The sequence below is a fragment of the Podarcis vaucheri genome, assembly GCF_965113315.1.
Source record: "Podarcis vaucheri genome assembly, chromosome: 1".
Classification (NCBI taxonomy): domain Eukaryota; kingdom Metazoa; phylum Chordata; class Lepidosauria; order Squamata; family Lacertidae; genus Podarcis; species Podarcis vaucheri.
The window spans coordinates 77,167,213-77,190,435 of NC_138759.1; the positions used below are offsets into that span (position 1 = coordinate 77,167,213).

A 23,223-nucleotide genomic window follows, 5' to 3' on the forward strand; every position below is an offset into this window, starting at 1 on the left:
AGACACAAACAGAAAGCAGGGAAGGAAAAACAGATGGTTAGTTTCGAGAAAGAGACAGATTCTCTGATCCAAAAGACTGAGCATGGAGCAAACAGGGCAATAGTGGGCGAAGCATTTTTGCAAATGTTAAAATCCCACCCATCTATTGTTTGGCAGGGAAGGAAGAGGAAAGAGAAGCCAGATAACCAGAAGAATTGTAACTTTTTGAAAGAGCTCTTTGCACACAGCTCCAGCCACTGGGTGGCATGGGGGATGGCCCAGTGTACCCGATCTATTTGCATGTGCGTCTCTCCATCCAGTTGGCGATATGCATAGAGAAGCCGATGCAGCACATGCGCTAGACAGATGGGAGTGCAGAAAGGTATTACTTCTTGTTGACGGGATTGAAAGAAAAATTGTAGCTCTAGAATTGTGTTTTTAAAAATGTGTTTCACAAGATAAGCACAACAGTAACTTACTCAGACATCTTGGTTTTGTTGATGAGCACCTGCAACAAACCAAAGGCAGATATATATATTTAATACAAGTGTATTGTTTGGATTAAACAACATTGGTCACTACTAGAAAATAGAAATTGGTTTGTACTTATTGCCCAACTGCTCCCCATCTGCTGAGTGAGGAAGTAGTTGCCAAATTTATGGAAGGCTGCCAAATACATTCTCTCACTACCCCCCCCCATATAATTTTTATTAATTTTTCCTTTTATAACACAACAAATCCAACCTTACAACAACAAACAAATATACTCTTTGCTCAGTTGCAATGAGAAAAGCCTTCCAGAAAACTTGCAAGTTTTAGCCCTTGTAGAAACACTGTGTGCTGAAACCTCTGCAATAAACTCGTATTGCAGCCCATGTGAGGAGACAAAGCATGCTTTGCTACTTAGTCAATAGCTTACATTTTATTGCAAGTGATTCTTATCAGTACATGTATGCATTCTACTGACTGCTATAATGGTGGTAACTAGAGAAGTACACAGCTATACATTTAGGAATTTGCTTCCATTTCAGCGGCTTCTCGAGACCAAGTTGCATTAAACTTTAAGGTTTTCCTGTATTTTTGTATTGTTTCAAATCGATTATTTAAAAGGTATGTGCCTCGCCCACCCCACCCACCAGTGTGTGAACTACTTTGCTATCTTTGGGTTGCAAATGGATGGCCATTATACTCAGAATGAGACAAGGAAGAGTTAAAAGATGGCCAGAAAGGACACCCCCGAAGGCCATGGCTGACCTCCCGAAAGAAACCTTATCCTGAAAAATGTGTAGGGCCTATCACATAATGGAGAAGAAAGTGCTTCTAAAAATGGCTTGCAAAGGAGCTGCAGCTGTCTCCTTGGGTTGTGGCCTGCCTTTCCTAGTGACTCAGGAGGGCCAATAAGGGGTGTCACTGTGGTAACCACAGGTGGCAAAGGTGCAAATGACAGTGGGCGTGATATATACTAGAAATAAAACAAAATACAAATAAGGAACAACAAAGGGAAATCACGCCAATCATCAAAATAGACGTTTGTGTAATTTGCAGTTTTGTATCCTTTCCGTATTTTCTACAGTATATCCCAACTTGTCAGTTGCCTTTTTTGCAGAAATGTCAGCACGCTACTTGTGAAACCAGCACCACTCAGACTCACTGAAAACAAAGCACTCTATTTTAATCATTTTCTTAGCAGCAAGTGCGAAAAAGGTCACGCGGTCACGCATTACATCTTCCCCTTTCTTCTTCAACAAGTGGCTTTTCCATCTGCTCCCTACCGCCCCAAAATTGCTTACTGAACAGAGAGCAAGCTTACTCAAATTAGTTATGCTTTTCTTTCCTGAAAGGCAAAATCCTATGCGTTCTTCTTTTTCTTTTTCTGGTTAGGCTTTCTCTACCGAGCAAGTTTTAATGTAGAAACAGGCCATGTTTTCAGCAGGGAAATTTGACTGCATTCTCAAGCTCAGGTTTCGCAGTGCAAATTTACACTGCAGATTCCTTAACATCGTGGGTATTAAATCTGAGGATGGAGTAAATCTGAGCTTTCCAGCTCTTGAATCATGAGACCCACAGCCACTTTTATGGAGTGGGACCAGCAACAAAGTCCGATGAAATTGATTGCTGTAACAGGCTAAAGAAAGAAAAGATAGATACACTGGGGTTTAAATCCTTTCCCCCCAGTCAAGAATCATTAATCTAGGAACCAGAGTTTCTACTATTTCTTTCAGCCTCTTAGAACAGCAAGTGGGGGGGGGGTCAATAAGAGACATGCAAAGGGCTCACCTAAGTCCCAAGAAGAAAAACACACAGCGCTGGTGGGAGGACTGGATCAACTGGCAAGCCACGGGCAGCTGGCTTACTGAGGAGGTATAAATGTGTTTCTTAAACAGCTCAGCAAAAAAACCCATTCTCTCTTTAAGGGCATGGAGTCTTCCTTAGACCAATGGTGTGTAAGGGTCCAGAAATACAAACCACCCCCCTCGGCTAAAGCAATCAATTTGGGAAGCAGTCAAGAAGTCTTGGAGAAGTCAGGCAGCAGGGAGAATAACAGAAGAGGAAGTGTATTTTGCAGAGTGTTGGGAGCACAGTCATATATTTTACATGGTAAACAGGTAAAATGAATCCAGTGAAAGACACATATGAAAAATATACATATACACATGCTCAGAACTTCAGTTAATTTTTAACATAGACAACATTTACAGGGCCCAACCTAATTTCCTTCTTCAACCAATTCAGGTACATACTACCTTATTGATCTTTTTGTATTTATACCGCATCTTTTCTCCAAGGACACATCGGATTCTCCTATTTTACCCTTACAACAACCCTATGAGGTAGTCTAGGTGAAGTGATAATAATCTATATAGCATGTTAGTGTGTTCAAAGTGCTTCATACGTAGTAATCCAGAAGGCAAGGTAAAGTAAATGTCAGCTGTTCATGATGGGGGGGGTGAGTCGTGGTTCAGAAACATTAGTTTGTCTAACACCGCCTAGCAAATTCATTGCAGAAGCAGAATTTGAACATGGGACTTCCTGATTCAAAGCTCAGTTTCGTTGCCACTGTGCAACTGAACAAATTGCCTGAGGCTACTCAGCAAATTTCTCAACCAAGCAGGAATTTGAAGCAAACTTTTTACATAAGGGCTAGTCCAATACATTTTGCAGCATGAAGCAAAGGTCCTCCCTACTGGCCCCATTTCACATGCAGAAGCTGACTGAACTTACAGTTGAATTTTACTTCAGAAATTGCACTGGGCCATCAAACTCCACCACGCCTGAGGGAAGCAGGCAGCACACAGAGCCTCACCACAACTCCCTATTTGCTGCCTCCAAATCTGTTGCCACCATGGCCACCCCACTCTGTCTAAGACAGTGGAGGCCAGACTTGGCCCTCCAGCTGTTTGGGGACTACAATTCCCATCATCCCTGACCACTGGTCCTGTTAGCTAGGGATGATGGGAGTTGTAGTCCAAAAACAGCTGGAGGGCCAAGTTTGGCCACCACCGGCTAAGAGAAGGGCCAGCATCCTACAGCCCAAATCCACCACTTTCCCACTGTACCACAGACTCTCATTGGGTATCGTTTAAGAAGTCAATACCGAGGAAATAATCACATTCATCAGCTGAAGCTTTAAGCTGCATGGTCCATGAAAACTGGCTTTTCATGTTTATATCCAAGGAAGATGGATTTTAAGGCTTCTCAGTAGTTTGGTGGATTTCGGATGTTCTCTTCCCTCCTGCTCCTCCTCTCCTTTTTCAATGCTTCCCGCAGACTCAATACATCCACGTTTGACACGCTGTGCAGGTACAGATCTTAAGTTCAAAGAGATACTAAAGAAGGATTACAGCACCCAAGGCAATACTGCAGTATAAATTCTCCTCACAGCTTCCAGCAAATCTCATTCCCCTGACAGCAGCAAGCAGGGCTAGTATAGCACTGGAATGCTGATCCTTAAAGGTGCTGAATGGCTAATATGATGTTGATGTTGATGATGATGATGATGAAGAAGAAGAAGCCCAAACCTGCCTTTTTGGTATGATAGCCTCTCTTCCCACAGGGTCCTCTTGGGCTACCTAGGACAGACAGAAATAAGTACAAGAGCCCCAAAATACATGCTATTTCTAAATGCAAGCAATGGGTTTGCCATGTATTGATCATAGAGATAATTATGTACAAACACTGGGGTGGTTGCATTATCTAGACATTACACAGGAAGATAATTTGCTGTTAATTACAGTGGTACCTCAGGTTAAGTACTTATTTCGTTCCGGAGGTCCGTTCATAACCCGAAACTGTTCTTAACCTGAAGCACCACTTTAGCTAATGGGGCCTCCTGCTGCTGCCGTGCCGCCAGAGCACAATTTCTGTTCTCATCCTGAAGCAAAGTTCTTAACCCAAGGTAATATTTGTGGGTTAGTAGTGTCTGTAACCTGAAGCATATGTAACCTGAAGCGTATGTAACCCGAGGTACCACTGTATAAATGTGACATTTATCAGGGCAATTTATATAGAAATAACCCCAAGTGCAGAAGGCAGTTTCTCCATGAGGGAAGTGAGGGGCAGACCAGGGCTCATCAACCTGTGAAGGGAACCCATCTAGAAGGAAAACTCTTATTCTAAGCCTCTGCTGCCTTGTGGATATCTTTGGGAGAAGAAAAGGCTAAGGAGTAAACCCTACACAAACCCGGAGTAGAGTACAGAGTGCTTTTGGACTACAACTCTCATCATCCTTAGCTAGCAGGACCAGTGGTCAGAGATGATGGGGATTGTAGTCCCACTGTTTGGGGCACACTGATAGAAGGCACTCCCTGCTACAGAGTGGGGGAGGGCAGACCTTTGAACCTCCCAGATGTTGCTGAACTACAACTCCCATCATCCCTACCTAGTGGGGCTAATGGGAGTTGTAGTCCAACATTTTGAGGGCCACAAGATAGCCAGTCCTGCACAGAACTCTGGAATAAACCAGGAGCCTGAAATTCAACTTCATGTTTTGAATCCAGGCTGCTACAAGTCCACTTTCACATTTGATTCTGGCATAAAATGTCCGCTCTGATTCAGCTAGATTATAAAAGCAAACGCAATGCCATCTCAAGCCTCCCTGTTAATCAGTAACCACCCTGCTAGCTGCAAACAGTCAGAAAGCACTACAGCTCTTACTTCCTGTTCTGGCACCTGGGCAACTCAGGAAAGGGCTGCCTGCACTGTCATAGAGAGATTGCAGTGCCAGAGGAGGGAGAACAACTCGTCTTAGTAATGAATGCGCTCTGGCATAGCCTGGTGAGAAAAGCGTGTGTCACATGGGCACGATCAAGGTGGAATCGGACTTCATTTTATTAACCTCAAGTGTCCAGCTTTCATATTGCCCGTCTTGCTTCGGAATACAGCTTCCTTCTGCCACCTGCTGGTAGAAGCACAGTCAAAGCAACATTCAAAAGGTAAAATGCAGCAAGTCCATTGCAACAAAGCCTTGCTGAAAGTAACAGGACAGGGCTGAACCGAACAACTGACTTATTGCAGTAGGTCTGGGGCTGCAATACCTAGAGTGTAAGACACTTTTAATTTCATAGAATCATTTATGAAACTTCTGGGTAGCACAAAAACCCAGAAAACTGAAAGGGCTGTCTTTGTAGAGAGAAAGAATGCTAACAGGACTTTACACAAAGATCAGTATCATATACAGTCAGTTAGAAAAAGAAAAAAGGCTATAAATCTCCTGACCCTACCGAAGAGCCCAAAATGCATAGGGCTCTTGATTCCTGAATGCTGGCAGCCCCTGTGTGTTTTCTGAGTCAGACTGTATGTGCATCAAGGATATGCCTATACTCCTCTGCCTATACTTTTCAGTTGGGTAGTCTCAATCAAACACCTCTTAAATACACCTCTATTAATGCCAGGTCTACATAGGGTCACAATGTTCTTTATTTAACATAATTTCTCATATTATAGAAACACTACTCACATATGACACATTTGAAGCCAAACTTCAATCAGAACGCTTTATAAAGGATTAAGTATTCTAGTGTCAATTTTATCACTGGGATAAGTTTGCAGCATGCTGGACTGCTTTGAACTACAAACTGGTAGAACTGTCATTTCTGTCTTATTATTTATTTATTTATTTTTACCCTGCCCATCTGGCTGGGTTGCCCCAGCCACTCTAGGCGGCTTCCAGCATATATAAAAACACAGTAAGATATTAAACCTTAAAAAGCTTCCCTATACAGGGCTGCCTTCAGATTATATAAATGTTATAGAACTACTTATTCCACAGGGCGGGTTCCACTACCAAGAAGGCCCTCTGCCTGGTTCCCTGTAGCTTTACTTCTCACAGGGAGGGAAGTGCCAGAGGCCTTCAGCGCTGGACTTCAGTGTCCAGATTGAACGATGGGGGTGGAGACGCTCCTTCAGGTATACTGGGCTGAGGTCATTTAGGGATTTAAAGGTCAGCACCAACACTTTGAATTGTGCTTGGAAATGTACTGGGAGCCAGTGTAGGTCTTTCAGGACCTGTATTTTATGGTCTCAGTGGCTGCTCCCAGTCACCAGTCTAGCCTCTGCATTCTGGATTAATTATAGTTTCCGAGTAACCTTCAAAGGTAGCTCCACACAGACTACATTGCAGTTGTCCAAGCAGTGCATGTACCACTCTGGTGAGACAGTGTGCAGGCAGATAGGTTCTCAGCTGGCGTACCAGGTGGAGCTGGTAGACAGCTGCCCTGAACACAGAATTGACCTGCGCCTCCATGGACAGCTTTGAGTCCAAAATGAGTCCCAGGCGCGCACCTTCAGGGGCACAGTTAACCCATTCAGGACCAGGGAGTCCCCCACACCTGCCTACCCTGTCTGCCAGAAACAATATTTCTGTCTTGTCGGTATTCAACTTCAATCCATTAGCTGCCATCCATCCTCCTACAGCCTCCAGACACTCACAAAGGACATTCACCACCTTCACTGGTTCTGATTTAAATGAGAGGTAGAGCACAGCAGGGCTGGTTTGCTCCTCCAGCACCTTGAATATTGGCCAAGCTACCTGAAGGGGAGGTGCAAAACTACCATAATGTTCTGAGCCACATTTTGTATTGGATTTTTAAAAGGGGGTGCATGTGACCTGGGTAATGCTCAGGTTGGGGAAGGTAGAGCAAAAGAAGGATTCTGTTTTCACTGCTGCTCAGGATGCTGAAACAGAGTTGGAGGAACCATAGGAACTCCCAAGTTTTCTTGCTGCCTGTTGTGCTTGTTGCGTTAGAATTCCCCAAGAGTACTGACTGATAGAGTCAAAGCATTCATAGCATTTTACAGGTGCAACAGACAAGGATCAAGGGCCAGCTCACATCCCAACCACCTCAGTCTGTACAGACATCCCCCACTGCCCATCTGCTTCAGTTTGCTAGGGATGAAACCAGCCAGTGTTCTGCATAAAAATGTTCAAAATCTGCAATCACAGTACAAAATCTGAAAGAACAAGAAAAAAAATACAACCAGAATATATGAAAAAAGAATAAATACCTACTTTATTCCAATCACAGAATCTAGGATTTTAAGCACCAGATTTAAAGTCCACTGCTGACAACCCACCTGCTCTCTAATACCGCATCCATCCCTGATTTAAGAGTCTTTTATGCAAATGTTACAAGCTCTCATCTTGTAGGAGCTGGAAAGTGCTGTCAAGACAATCTCCACTTTGAACGTTCTGCTCCAGTGTTATAATTTCCCTGACAATAAAAGAGGCCTACGGTGGCTCTGCTAAGAAAGGGCTGAATTATCACATTTACAGAGTTATGGAAATAGGCATAGCTGCTGTGGAGAGCCATTTACCTCATCAAATTGGGTAATTTAAAGAGCTTGTTGGTGTATCTCAGCACAAAAGCAAGGATCAGGGATGTATGCAAACTGTAATTTCACAGGAGCATTAAAAAAAAAACCCTCCCAAACCACAGATTGTGGTACTAGATGCATAATTTCGTTTCCTAGGAAACTCAGTTTTCACTTTTTAAAAAAGCAATTTTTTTAGTCTTATGGTGATTACCAGTATTTGCTTGAATGTGTCTGGCCAATGCCCTGGTCAACTTCAGAAAGCAGAAGAATTGCAAACTAAGATTTCCAGTGGTGACAGTCCTCTGAATATTTTCAGTCCCCTTTCAGTTCTTTTCATTACTGGCCAAATCAAGTTTAAAAAAGACACACACCCACACCCTGCAAAGTATTTTTAGAGCAAACATAGCCCTGGTCCACAGCTCAGTGACAAAGCAGATACTTGCATACATAAACTTAGTCCTTGGCATCTTCCAATGAAGGAGTTAGATGGGCTGCAAAAGGATCTACTGGGGAAGGATGGTTTAAGGCAGCTCAATATAAGGCAGCTTCTTCATAACAGAAACATTGTAATGGCATCCTTAGGCCTTCTGACTGGCTTTGAGCGCTCGCATGCTTTCTTGCGGTATTTGGTTATTTACTGTATCCTAAGATCCAAAGTAGGCATGGCTTCTGCAGTCCCATGTGCTGAAACCAGGAACTTGCTGTAGAATAAGGGTGGTAAACCCATGGGCCAAATCAGGCCTGCCAAGCCCTTTCAAGTGGTTGCTTTCCTCCCCCAGTGCAATGCTGCTAGGGGGAGGAAAACCACTGCCTATGGTCTTCAGAGGCTGGGCCCTTCTTAGGAGAGACAGCAATAGCCCTCAACACTGCAGCACTGGACGTGGTGGAGAGATTTAAATCTCCCCAGGGAAGTTCAGCCCTGTGACGGGGATGTGTAGCGTGTGTGGCTGTGTACGTGAAAGAAAAGGTGTGAAAGAACTGAGAAAGGGTAAGAAATAGTGGGCCCAGGATGATCATGCCCACTTTGGAGAAGGCTAGCCAAGAGGAAATGCAGCGAAAAAAGTTGAGCCATCCCTGCTGTGGAAAAAGGAGGGGGGTGAAGAGAGTGTGTACAATGCAAGACCTGCTCCCTCTCCTAGATACTGGGAAGGTGCTGGGAGAGAAGGGACAGGCAAGGGGGGAAGCTTCAGTCACCATGAACCACATTCCTCCCTACCTTCCTACATGTGTGAGATGAAACTGCTGCCATCTAGCTTGACCCTATGTCCATGCCATCTTCCTCGACATGGCTTGTTTAGAGCACTCCATGTCCACCTCTCCAGGCCACAGAGACCTCTCTAGGTCCACCAGCAGGTCTTGGTGACACTCCTGGATGTTCACTGGGTACCTTGCTCTGACAAACTCATAAGCAGCCAGCAGCCTCATGTGGTGCTTGACCATCAGGTACTGGATGACGCAGGTAGGAGCCAGGGAGTAACCATCCCTGCAGTGAATCAGAACCCGCTTCCTTTTCTCCAGCGAGGCCTCAAGGCACCGGTTGATGTCCCAGAAGCACGGCTGCTGCAGAGAAAGGCGCTCCTTCTCCAAAGGCCCCTGGACGTGCACCTTCAGGCGGGACCAGCTATGCTGGGGCCCTCGGCTGCAGGTGCAAGGGATGAAGCTCAGCCTGCAGTCGCTAGGCAAGCTGCTCACATCAATGATGCTGTCAATCTGGTTCTTGCACAGCGCCTGCCCACTGTAAGCCGCATGGAGGTTCCCCACGTAGATGAAGTCCGTTACCCTGGCGATGACTGGTTCCAAGAAACCGAAGCTCGCCTGCAGCTCCCTTGGCTTTGGATCACTGGCCTCCCTGGATTTGAGACTCCCATTGCGGCGCTTCTTGGAGCTAGAAACAGATGACGGATTGGGATTGAATTCAAAGCTGCCTTTTGGCAACAACGGAGAAAACAACGAGTTGGAAGACTTGGGCTTGGATGGAGATCCCGTTGGCTTGGAGGGGATGGATTTGGATGAGGAACTGGGTACAGAGGCACAAAACAAGGATGCCCGTTCCAGGGAACCAGTGCTGCTGGCTGCCCCACCACTGTGGGCTTGTTTCATCTATTTGAAAAAGAGGAGAAAGGTATCAGTTAAGTTCCTGCTACTAGATTCACAAACCGATGCAGCCGCATGACAGACAACAAACTGTGTATTCCCCAACAAATGTCTCTTAGATCATCACTCACCTGAGTGTCAAGGTTCTCCAGAGAGACCAAGCCACTGTATTGCCTGGCATTGTCTGATGAGAGGGATAAGCAGAGCGTCTGGTGAGTCTTCATGGGTGACCGAGGCCTTGATGAAGCTTCTCTGTGGACTATCTTTTGTTCCGGCACTTCATTCCTGCTCATTATCAAGTCTGGGCAAGAACCTGCAAGAACAGGATGGTTCCCCCCAAGAACAGATGCTCATGAAATAGCTCCCCTTTGCACAGATCTACAACGTATCATGAATGCTAATGAATTGTGCCTCTGGGAAGAGGCAATTCCTTTCACGCAACTCCCACTGCCATTGCTTTTAGATTATATTTTGCCATGAGCACACACACAGCTTTAAGCAGAGTCTTTCACTGGAAGATAGCTGTCACATCCGTTTCTATAAGCATTCCCTCTGTCTTAGTGTATAAACGTAAAATATGCTAATAGACCACTAACGAAAACAAATTAAAATGATTCATCTACTCCTTAAAGTGTGTGAGCTGTATCCTTTGTATGTTCTATTTACAGTACAGCCGCTGAACTTAGTGGATTTTAGTGGGCCATGTCCATTAATTTCAATGGGCCCATTCTAAGTAGGACTAACAACTGTTGATATAGCAGAGTCCATTTGCACAACGGAATGATGAATAGTACGTGCCACATGCTTTAAGTTGCTTTATTTTCAGCTCATTGTTGAGAAATTACAAACATGCATCTTGCCTCTGCTGGAGCAGAGAAGCAACTCTCCTTCTCCTCGGACTAACGAACACCGAGAGAACAGAAAGAAACAGGAAACTAGTGTACGTCACATCCAGCTTCCCATTCCCGTGGGAAAACCCAACAGTACTCTGACTGTGGAATGTAAACATTGTCTTGTGACAAGCACTTTGCTGCACAGTGAAGAGAGCAGAAACTAACATCCTCCCCCTTTCTGTGAACATCACTGGGCAGCGTGTTCGTACAATATCAGTACAAACCCAACTTCTGTACATAGGTACAGTGTTGATCCCTTGACACAATCTTGGACAATACATCAGCAGGAATTTCATTACCTGGCATATAGGACACCGTTACGAGTCCCTTCTGAATATGTTCCCTAGCATGTTGCAACTTCAATTGCAAGTGCTTCGTGCTTTGCTTACAACCTTCCGAATTCAGCAAAGCCAAACATGCTTTGTTGTCCTGGTAAACCTGGATTGGACATTTGACAGGAATTTTCATGTCTTTGCACAATTGTAACAACCATTCACAATCCTGAAGTGAATAAGACAGTGCATTCAGTTCAGCTTCACAAGTACTTAAGCTAATTGTTGTTTGCTTCTTGCATGACCAATCAAATAGACCCTGATTGTACATGTAGCAAACTCCAGACGTACTTTTCCTGTCTGTAGTGTCACTTCCAAAACTTGCATCTGCAAAAATTTCAAGACCACCAGACTTCTGATTGTTAAATCTCAGTCTGTAATGCATAGTGCCTTTCAAATAGCGTGCTATGCGTTTCAGAGCTTTCCAATCCTTAACAGTAGGATTGTTAACTTGTCTGCTTAGCAAATTACAGCTAACAGCAATGTCAGGTCTTGAACATCTGGCAATGAAGTTTAGCTTGCCTAGCACACTTCTGTACAGTGTAGTGTCAGAAAATGCTTCTTCAGTGTCTTCTACCTGATAACCTGTTGTCATGGGTGTGTCTACAGGGTTAGCATCCATCAGGTTTAGTTTGCTTAACACATCAGCAATTTTCCGTGACTGGTGTACTAGAATGTTACCATCTTGATCTCTCTCTATTTCCAGAGATAGGTAGTTGTATACCTCACCAAGATCTTTCATGTCAAAGTGCTCTTTCAGTTGAGCTAGGGCGTTATTGTACATTGTGACATCTTTCCAAAAGAATAAAATATCATCAACATAAAACAAACAATACAGCTTCTTTTGCCCCTCCTCTTTGACAAATACACATGGATCAGCTTTCCCTTGCTGAAAACCTAGAGAAAACAATGCTTCAGTGAGTTTTGTGTGCCAACACCGTGCACTTTGTTTGAGACCATAAAGGGACTTCTTCAGAGCACAATCAAATCCCTGTTTTACCTGTACGCCATCAGGTGGAAGCATATATAGTGATTCACCTAAAGATCCGTACAAAAACGCTGTATTTACATCGTGGTGACTAATGTGTAGATTCTCCTCTGCAGCTAGCTTGAGCATGAGTCTTATGCTCTCATACCTCACCGTGGGTGAGTAGGTCTCGTGATAGTCTTCACCTGGTACCTGTGCAAAACCTCTGGCTACCAATCTGGCTTTGTGCCTGACTATCTTGCCATTTTGATCAGTCTTTGCTTTGAAGACCCATTTGCTTCCAAGCAGTTTCATTCCTGGAACTACTGGAACTAGCTCCCAAGTTTTGTTCTTTTCTAAGGAATCAAGCTCAGCCTTCATGGCGTTTAACCATGGCTCAGCTTCCTTAGAATCCAAATCCTGGATTTCTTGGAAACTTGAAGGTTCAAATACCTTCTTGGAGCTTTTAACAGCTGCTACTGCTGTCTTAGCAAATTCATCAGCAAATCTCTTTGGAGGTCTGCCTTTTGTGGCTCTTTGTGACCTACGAATCAGCCTTTGGTCTTCAACGCTCTCCTCTTCCTTCTTAGGAGAAAAATTGACCTATTGTGAACAATGGTTCCTCCAATTCCTGATCAGAGCTTTCAGAGGGTCGCATAGAGGCTTTCGCACTCTTGAAATCCTCTGACTTATCTGATTCAGTTTCAGACTCAGAATCAGAACCTTCATCAGTGGGTGTGGGTTGCTGTTGCTTATCCTCAGTCTCATCACTGTCATCAGGATAACATTGAAAAATTCCCACGTTCTCCCCCCACTTGGCATTGTACTCAACACTTCTTGTGAGCCTAATTGTCTTGGAGTCAGTCATCATTATTCTGTAAGAACCTTTCTGATAACCTAGAAAGATACCATGCAATCCACGTTTGCCTAATTTGGAGCTTTGTGGAGAGTGAATCCACATGTCTGAACCAAATATTCTCATGTGTTTGATGTAAGGTTTCTTGCCAAACATCTTCTCATAGGGGGTACAACCAATCGCTGAAGATAACCTGCGATTGTAACTGTAAAGAAAACATGAGAGAGCTTCAGCCCAATAACTCTCTGGAAGATTTGCATCATGCAGCAAGGTCTTTAACCCTTGAAGCAATGTTTGATTTGCCCTTTCGCAAAGCCCATTCTGCCATGGCGAGCGAGGACTGGACAAATCGTGTTGAATTCCTTTCTCAGTCAGAAAAGCTTCAAACTGCTGAGAAGTGAATTCTCCCCCGCGATCAGTGAAAAGAGTCTTTATCCTCTTACCATGCACATTTTCCAACCAAGCACAGAATTCCTTGAACCTTGGAAAAGCCTCTGATTTCTGCTTGAGATTGTACACGTAAATATACCTGGAAAATGCATCAATGAGAACCATGAAGAACCTATTGCCACCTAAAGAGGGCGATAGTGGACCAACTAAATCAGCATGAACAATCTGGTATGGTTCTGTAGCTTGCCTACTAGACACCTTACCTTTCGCAGCCATTTTCACCTTGTTTGCTGCGCATGCCTTGCACTTCATGTGGTACCTGCAGGGTTTAATAGTCATACCTTCAACCAAGGCAGGCATTTTAGATACTGCCTCAAAATGCAAATGACCAAATTTCCTGTGAAAATCATGAATACATCCTGCATGCAAACTTTTGTTAGAACCTGCAATGCAACAAGTATCATTCTGCACAACATCATCATAATACAAAACAAACAAACGATCAACACATTCAGCATGCAATACATAATCGTCTTTCTTTGTGATGGTGCATTTCTTGTTCTTGAAGGAAACGTCAATGTTCCGTTCATTCAGCTGCATCACACTTAGAAGATTGTGTGTGGCATCTGGAACATAAAGTACATCCTGTATCTCTAAGTCCAAACTGTGAAGTACAACAGTTCCGAAGCCTTGACTGGGGATCGTGTGGTCATCCGCCTGGTGAATCGCACCTTCCTGCGGTGTAAAAGACACGAACAGTCTCTTGTCGTTGCACATGTGGTGGGTAGCTGCTGAATCAACAACGAAGAAAGATCTAGACGTCTTCTGGACTTTTGCAACCTTTGGAGTGAAGCGTGAGACCATTGCCTTGTGCTGCGTTGTCCTGGAGACCGGACCTTTGCCTTTGCTTTGGCCTTTTCCACGCGATGAGCTTCCGCTGCGCTGCTCTGTCTTGGCCCTGGGATATTTGCATTCCCTCTGCATATGGCCTAGACGTCCACACGAGTAGCATTTCACTGCCTTCAAAGCTTTGGCGCCCTCTGGTGGTTCCACTGCATTCTGGGATGACGTCTGTGAAGACTCCCCCTTATCCATGCAGCTAGCACCCCGGCGATCTGCTTCATTCTGGATCACGGCAGTAACATAGGCTACTGTGAGCTGAGCAGTTGGTTGAACAGCAATCTGAGTGGCAACGGACTCCCAACTTGGTCCCAAAGAATGTAGTATCATAAAGGAATACACAGCCTCTGGAAAGTTGAGTCCTCTCTGTTGCAGCTCATGTCTCAGATTCTGCATCTCCATCAGGTGTGTACGCACATCTCCACCTTCAGCAAGAGCCATATCATGCAGCTTGGCATAATAGTACATTGAGGAACCAGCTTCTGTCCTCAAGTGAGCCTGTCTTAAAGTGTCCCAAATTTCTCTGGCTGTGGTCTTTCCACGCAACAGACAGAGCTCTTCTGGGGATACTATCAACGTAAGCGTTCCCCGTGCTTTGGAATCCTTAGCATTCCAATCAGCTGTAATTGGAGCTGGGGGTTGTCTGTAATAACATTGAACAGACCTTCTTTCCGCAGAATTGCCTCTGCATATTGCACCCACTCCGTGTAGTTATTCTTATTGAGCTTAGGAATCCCAAAAGCATCAACCAGCTTTGCATTATCCATCATTTCTGCTGCTTAAAACGAGCTGCGTCACAGTCCTGCAGCTTTAGCCAAAAGCACTTTTAAAAGTACTTTCGTTTTCCCAGCCATCCAAGCCTGTGAGCTTGTGCCTTTTGGAGCCTTTGCCTGTTACGCGGCAAAACGGCTTTAAAAGTTCAAAGTCCAGCCATAAAGCATAAACAAGGAGCTGGCAGGCTGCTCCGGGAGCATGAGCACATACCTTCATCAATCAAACTTGACGCGCAGAGCAGATAACGCCGATCCGTTCCTCTGTTCCTCTGCCGGCATTCCTCAGTTTGATTTACGTCTTTCTGGGCCCATAACCAAAATGTTGATATAGCAGAGTCCATTTGCACAACGGAATGATGAATAGTACGTGCCACATGCTTTAAGTTGCTTTATTTTCAGCTCATTGTTGAGAAATTACAAACATGCATCTTGCCTCTGCTGGAGCAGAGAAGCAACTCTCCTTCTCCTCGGACTAACGAACACCGAGAGAACAGAAAGAAACAGGAAACTAGTGTACGTCACATCCAGCTTCCCATTCCCGTGGGAAAACCCAACAGTACTCTGACTGTGGAATGTAAACATTGTCTTGTGACAAGCACTTTGCTGCACAGTGAAGAGAGCAGAAACTAACAACAACCCTGTGTGTTTTGAATCAGCCTGATATTTAAGCACTAGCCTGGCAGTCATAGGTGATCAGGAATTCCATTCAGGTGAGAAAGCAAGCTAGCAGAAAGATGGAGCGCTCCATTGCTCCACTACAACCAGAACAGAACCCAAGCTGGCTGCTGGAAGAAGAGGGAAGCTCCCCTCCTCTGTACCCAGCATAGAAGTGCAGCAAGCTGCCATAGGAGAGACTGAGCTCTTTGTCATCCTCTGCAAGCTGGTAGGTTTGCTTGCAGGCTAGTAACTTTCGTGGGCTTATTTGCAAGGCTGGTTTAAATGCACATTGCCTGTGCCTTCAGCAAAGAGCATGCAGTTAATAACTGTATGATGTGCCACTTGCCTTCCAGAGGCAACATGGAAAAAGAACCACCACTGTGTGTTGTTAACATGGGTGACAGTTATTAGAGGCTCTAGGCCTTAACTTGTTTATACATTAAAATTAATTAGTAAATAGCAGTATCTGTTCATACTGAAAGCCCGAGAATACCTTGATCCTACAAATGAGCATAGCTGTGACGGAGGACAAAATGGCTTATACCAAAGCAACTCCTGCAGCACCCAAAGCTTTTCCCAGTAGCACAAATCCATCCTGCTAGGCTGCTAATCCATTGCAATCCAGTTACAAAAATCCACAGCCAAACAGGCACAGTTAGGCTACGTATTCTGTGCTTCAAATCAAGCAATTTGTTGTTAATTTGGAAGATGCTCTTTTCTACATGCTTATACAACAGAGATTATTCCAGGTAAAGCAGCACTTATATTATAAGATTGCTACTTTGAGTGAGATCTGTTGCAGAAAAGCGGGAAATAAATGAACTAAATAGGGTTGAGTCCAATGCTGTTCTTCCACTGCTTGCAGAAAGGCTTTTGTTTGTTTTTTTTTATAAAATTTTTATTGGTTTTACAAAAGTTTTTATAACAAACAAACATAAATAAAACAGACAAACAAACAAATATAATTTCATAATGTCCTTTCATAAACTTCTTTCCTCGGACTTCCCCATACCTCCCCTTTCTGCATCCTCATGTCCGAATTTTATAGCAACTTATAAATGTTTTCTCCCATCCTAATTCATCATAGTCCTTTCTTAATCTAATCTTATATTACTGCAACCCTTTCTCTCTATAAAATCTCGACATTCTAAACTTCATCGAGTTTATAATAGTCCTTAAGATAAATCTTAAATTTCTTCCAGTCTTCTTCCGCAGTCTCCTTTCCCTGGTCACGAATTCTGCTCGTCATCTCCGCCAATATCATATAGTCAATCACTTTCATCTGCCATTCCTCCAAGGTGGGTAGATCTTGTGTCTTCCAATACTTTGCGATCAGTATTCTTGCTGCTGTTGTTGCATACATAAAAAAAGTTCTATCCTTTTTTGGCACCAATTGGCCGACAATGCCCAAGAGAAAGGCCTCTGGTTTCTTAAGGAAGGTATATTTAAATACCTTTTTCATTTCATTATATATCATCTCCCAGAAAACCTTAATCTTCGGGCATGTCCACCAAAGATGATAAAAAGTACCTTCAGTTTCCTTACATTTCCAACATTTGTTATCAGGCAAATGGTAAATTTTTGCTAGCTTAACTGGGGTCATGTACCACCTATAGACCATTTTCATCACATTTTCCTTTAAAGCACTACATGCCGTAAATTTAATACCGGTGTTCCACAACCCACGTCGTTTCCCATGAAAGCCTTCTCCTAAAGGAAAATTCCACTGTCCCAAAGCGTAGCAACTTTTAATTTACCCTCTAGACGGAGCAAATCAAAATGTCTGCAAACAAAGGCAAAGAGTATTTAAAAAGCAAATTTATCAGGAGGCTTCTATATGTATATTGCAACACTTTCCCAATAGATAGAGTCCCAGCCTTCCCTGATATATTGTGTCCACAGAGTCCCAAAACTTTGTAACAAGTGAACAATAAAACTTCCACTTTGTTACTTTTCACAGGAGTCTAAAGTCAGTTCAGTGTTCCTTTGTTTTATGAGCAGTTTGTGCCAGGTTGAAGGCTGCAGAGAGTTTCCTTTTCCTTTAAGTTGATCATGCAGCTTATAAAGTCACTTTTTCCTCCCCTCTGCCCTGCAAGCTAGAGGGGATAGTCAAAGTCCAAATGTCGGATTCAAGCAGATAAAAACAATATCCCATACGGATGCAGCTTAGTAACTTTCGTTGCTTTAATTGTCATGCAGTCGGGGGAAGGCAGACTTCCTTAATTTTCGCCTTTCCCGTTTTCAGCCTAATTTCGAGTAGTTTTGACACGAATAGAGGTTCAATCTTACTCACGGGTCTTTTTTATCCAAATTATTCAGGAAGGGAATCGGCGCTCTCCACTAATGGCGACGCGGCTTCACCCTGCGGGCTGGGTAGCGATTCTCAGCACCGCGCTCCCCGTTGTCGTTCCGGAGCCTTTAAAAAGGCTCTTTCTGCGGTAAAGGGGGGCGCTTCAGGTGCCCACCGAATCTCCTTGTTCACAGGCTCCGTTCCTGTGATTTTAGGGGTCCCCCGCTTGCCGTAGCGGGTCAGACCCGAACTCGCAGAGCCGTCCTCTCTCCGGAGCTCGGAGAGGGAGCAGCCATTAGCGCTGGCGCCGAACCGGAAGTCCCCTGCTTGCAGAAAGGCTTTTGATCCAGCAGACGCTTTGACTAAGAGAAGGTGGGAAAGAATCAATTCTCACCAATCCTTCCTGCAGTCCTTGAAAAATCTGGACCCTCCAGAACAACATGGAAGGTGGCAGGGGTTAGAAACGGGGAATCCACAAAAATCACCTTCACCTTTCACTAGTCTGCTGAATCAAAAGCCCAAGGAGAAAGCCACAAGGGGATTCAACCCATAACAACAAATTCTAGCTGCTGAACATGCACAGGCTACCATCTTTCCTCCCAGTAAGAATCCCATGTTTTGCTGTATGGCCAGCATCTCTCCATCAAAGACAATAGCTACTTTTGCCCTATTCATTGGATTCTGCGCTAAGAGTTGTGAACAAATTCTGTACCCTGAAAAAGTATATTTGCCCAACCTGTCTCATTCATGCAAAGTATAAAGATGTGCCTATATTTCCTTGATGTGCATGATTTGTTCTCACAGTCACAACAAATGGTGTCACCATCTTTCAAATGTTCCAATTCTTTCTTACCGTCCAGATGCAGTTTCAGTATTCAGTCCACAGGCGCAGAATACAAAAACAGATAGTATATTGGAATGCGCAGCATGCTTCACCTACCTGTACAGTGTTGGGAAAGTGCCACGGGGGAAGACAGGCGCAAGGCCTTCCAAAGGTGCTTTGTAAGCAAGCCTGGAAATTGAGAGAGAAATGCATGTTAGCAAGGAATGGCTTATCAGATAACATCAAAAACAAAAATAAAAGCACATGTTAAAGCTGATGCATGCAACATGTGAGCTGCCAACCCCCCCCCCCCATCCACTGCAATGCTTATGGTTGAGAATACCATTACCATTTAGCACATATTGAAGCACCTAAAAAATCTAAGAGCTTTGCAAATGAGTCCTATGTCTGCTGTGCAAGGGACATTTCGCCACAGCAATGTAGTGGCCACGGTGTTGCATTAATGCAGCAAAACACTTGGGATGTTGCACCAGGGAAGGTATTCCAGAGACTGCACTGTGAGACACTCCTTGAGAGGTCCAGATGGTGGCAACACGAGAACGGGCCTTCTCTGCAGTGGCTCCCCATCTGTGGAATGCCCTCTCCAGGAAAGTTCGCCTGGCGCCTTCATTATACACCTTTAGGTGCCAGGCAAAAAAGTTTCTTTTTAACCAAATCTTTGGCTGACCTAATCAACATCCTATACCATTTAAAATGTGGCTCTTTTTTTGGGGGGGGTGTTACTGGATTATTGTTTTTATTTTTATTTTATATATTGTGATCTTTTTTTGTGAACCGCCCTGAGACCTCCGGGTATAGGGTGGTATATAAATTCAATAAATGAAATGGAATGGAATACTTTGCACAAGGCAGAGCCTCTGTAAGAGGGTCGATACAATAAGCACAAGGCTTTCCATGTTGACATGAACAGAGATTGCCTAAAATGGCACTTATGCATTGTATCAACCACAGAGGATTAACTCAAAACATTTAGAGCAAGAGTCAAGGTTCATAGTCCGAACAACTCCCCAGTACCATGGACAGGCATATAATGATGCTACAAAGATGTGGAAGCTTTGGTTCTACAAACTGGATGGCAGCTCCTATCATCCCTGACTATTGGCCAAAAGGCTGAGGATGATGGGAGCTGGAGTCCAACAACACAAGGAGGGGCACAGGTTCCCTATCCAGGGCACACCCAACAACAGAGGTCAGTGAGATGCTTCCAGGAAGTCTACAAGTGGGGCATGATGTGGGAAGCATCCAATGAACTCAGAGAAGGCGGCTCCAGATTCAATCCTTGGTAGGATCTCAGCCCAAGGAAGACCTCCACCTGAGACCCTAGAGAGCCAATGCCATTCATAGGAGAAAACAGTGTGCTACACATGAGACATATGAAGCTGATTTCTATGGAGTCAGACCATTGGCTGAAACTGTCTCCACTGACTGGCAGTACCTCTTCCAGATTCCAGACAAATGTCATTCTCCATCTGACCTAGAGATGCCAGGGATTGAATCTTTGCATGTCAATGCATTACGGCCTTCCTCTTGGCTCTGTGGACCAGTGACCTTACTTAGTATTAGGAGGCTTCATCCTGAAGACCCACGTGTCCATGGCCCTCCATGGGGCAGGGACAGAGAAAGGGAGAACAGAAAATGGACTCACACAGGGAAACAAGCTATTGCCACAGATCTAGGCAAGTTATCTGAACAATAGGATGCAGACTGGATGTGCTGGTGTGTTTCATCATGCCTTTGTGCAATAGAAGCCCTTTGAGGGAACCTTTAGAACTGGGTCTGTCTCAATTCTCTTACTTACCCGTAATCCCACTTTTCCTAGAATCTGGTCCTTTGTTCATCATTATGCCTGCCGTTGACTCCATGGCATCCAAATCTGAAATATGGAAGAACAGATGGGCTCTAGACTCTAAACCCGCAGCAGGACAGCTCAGATTTACAGCAGGACATAGATGATCTAGCCTACTGGGAGAAGACCAAAAGGTAGAATGGCACGTTCATATGCAAAATCCTTTGAAGGGTGGTAATGAAACCGTTCAAGTGCGCATGCTGAACAGAAGCAAGCTTGCATGCTCCAGAGGTGTCAAATCAAATCTGAATAGAAAACTGGACCAAATTGTTATTCTTACCAAAATTAGAAGAGAATAAGTAATCGATTACAGTGGTACCTTGAGTTACGAACACCTCAGGTTACAAATGCTTCAGGTTACAAACTCCACTAACCTGGAAGAGTTACCACGAGTTGACAACTTTGCCCCAGGATGAGAACAGAAATTGTGTGCCAGCGGCGCAGCGGCAGCAAGAGGCCCCATTAGCAAAAGCACACCTCTAGTTAAGAACAGTTTCAGGTTAAGAACGGACCTCCGGAACAAATTAAGTTCATAACTTGTGGTACCACTGTATTTGAAACTCATTGCTGAACTTGTAGAACTTTAAAAAAAAAAAATCAGGTTGCAGATTCAGAATAAGAATTCAAGTAGAAACCATAAACAGGTTGGTCCCCAACTGAAATGAAGAAAGCAGCAAGTTGCTTGTTAGAGTTCTAAAGTTCCTCATGTTGTGAAAACATGCCAAAGTATATATCCATATACTGTATGAGCAGTAAGATCATATAGGCACGAGAAAGCATTATATACCTTATGCCTGGGGAAAGTCACAATGAAGGGAAACTGTGGCATAATTGAAATATTCAGGGGAGCTGTCTGATTATTAAAAGTAGCTTTAAGTGCTTGCAAGAGGAAGGTCTCACCCATGGAAAATGACGAAGTTGTTTGTGAGCTGTAGCTCCTTTGGAGTTCTTGAATAATTATTCCATAATTTTAATAATTTTAATCCCTAACATCACTTGTAGACAAAGCTGTAACTCTGGCTGTGGAGAGTCCCCATCAGTTCAGGGTGCAGCTGTAGCTGCCTTCTAAGAGCCAGCCTGAAAACATGTTGCTCCAAAGCATTAGAAAGAGGAACTCTTGACAGCACAGAAGTGGATGTTGTGTAGGCGGGCAAGAGAATATCATTCAATGATCCAGAATCAATATAATGTCTTCTTTCCCGAGTTATCTCCCCTGCCCCCTATGCTCCAGCTTTCATTACACAATGTCGGTTTCTCTGTCTTGTATATTTAACCACCATCCGGCATGATGTTATAAATGTTCCACATTGAGATTAATCACCCCACATCAAATGCGCAAACTGGCACTGTGTTGTAAATGATGTTTACACATTCCCACACAAACCGGAACACAATCGGAGGCAATCTCCGATTACTTGATATTGGCACACATGCAGGAGCAGAAGGACGAAAGGTCACCCACCGCTTGCTTGAGACCACCCCCCTTGACCCTTGGGGATGGGCTACCCACATCTTGGTCTCATCCAGAAGACAAGAGCATAAAAAGAATGCTAATGGATCAGACCAAGGACCAATCTCCTCCAGCTTCCTATTGGCCACAGTGGCCAACCAGATACCTCCTGGGAGGCAGGATATGAGGGCAATAGTACCCTGGCTACCACGATTGTCCCCCGCCCCCAATTCACCCCCAGCGACTGGTATTCAGAGGCACTGGGGTCTTATAGGAAAAGTGGCAACGTTGGTGCCCAGTCCTTTCCCAGAGCACCACAAAGGAGGAAGTTTACGAGCGCACACAATAAAGCTCACCAAGGGAAAGGAAAGGGAAAGATATAAACTATTCTGAGACATCAGACGTAAAACAAACAAAGCAAAACCAGCAATAAAAGAGTCCGGGGTCTCCTGGGGCGGCCAGCTCCCCCTCCCTGACCCCATAGCCCACTTCCGTGGCAGAGGCCACGCTACAAGTTTTGCCCGCCGGGTCCCCAGCGCGCCCCTCTCCGCCCGTCGGGCAGCCCCACATACGCGGAGCCGGGGCTCGCAGCTTCCTTTCTCCGCCTCGACGGGAAGTGGCGCCGCGCTCTGCAGCAGAACTTCGGACTAAAGTTCTGGCTGCGCTTCCAGACGCAGCCCTCGAGGATCGCCCTGCGCTGCACCTGCCAGGAAGGAGCTCCGCGCCCCGAAATCCACGCCGGACTCTCGGCGCTTCCAAGCCATCTCTTGGCGAGGGAAAGAAGGGGGGCCGCGAGGACCGTGCAAGGGCAGGATGGGAAATGTAGTCTGCGGGGCGCCTCCGCCTTCCCAGGAACGCCCCTCGCCTGCCCGCGGTGGGCGGCGAACTTGGCCCGCCCCCGTGGTGGTGGCCCGCGTCTGTATCGCTTTCAGCGCGTGCCACGAAGTGCTTGGCAGGCAGATCTTTTCTCTTGCTCAGAGACAAGGCTGTAGTTGGGGGCGTGGGGGGGGGTTGAGATCATCTCGGAATCATCTGTCAGATCGCTCGTATTTAAATAAATCCAAAGAACACACTGTGCATTTGCAAAGCGTCCTGTGGGTGGATCTTATTGGTTTGTCTCTTGTAACTCTGAGGTGATGA

The 23,223-nt window shown here is 44.8% G+C and overlaps 1 protein-coding gene and 1 long non-coding RNA gene across 3 annotated transcripts; one reads left to right on the top strand and one right to left on the bottom strand.

The window, feature by feature from the left end:
- Nucleotides 1-453: 453 nt before the first annotated feature.
- Nucleotides 454-23,021, bottom strand: LOC309516095 (uncharacterized protein). 2 transcript variants are annotated; one of them, XR_014212768.1, is made up of 8 exons: nt 22,656-23,018; nt 20,586-20,749; nt 18,884-18,955; nt 10,017-10,198; nt 8,003-9,891; nt 7,344-7,428; nt 2,257-4,045; nt 454-487 (listed from the first exon to the last, which is right to left on the bottom strand). XR_014212768.1 is itself a non-coding variant. In XM_082194582.1 (5 exons), exons 1-5 carry the CDS (start codon nt 22,845-22,847, stop codon nt 9,052-9,054), a joined length of 1,230 nt encoding a protein of 409 aa, XP_082050708.1. In that variant the 5' UTR covers nt 22,848-23,021; the 3' UTR covers nt 7,465-9,051. The 2 variants fall into 2 exon arrangements, 1 of the variants encoding a protein (XP_082050708.1); XM_082194582.1 differs by lacking the exons at nt 454-487; nt 2,257-4,045; nt 7,344-7,428 and having other exon boundaries at nt 7,465-9,891; nt 20,586-20,660; nt 22,787-23,021.
- Nucleotides 10,207-18,865, top strand: LOC309517018. Its single transcript, XR_014213120.1, has 3 exons — nt 10,207-10,618; nt 15,620-16,522; nt 18,281-18,865. It is a non-coding gene; the product is annotated as an uncharacterized lncRNA (long non-coding RNA).
- Nucleotides 23,022-23,223: the final 202 nt, after the last annotated feature.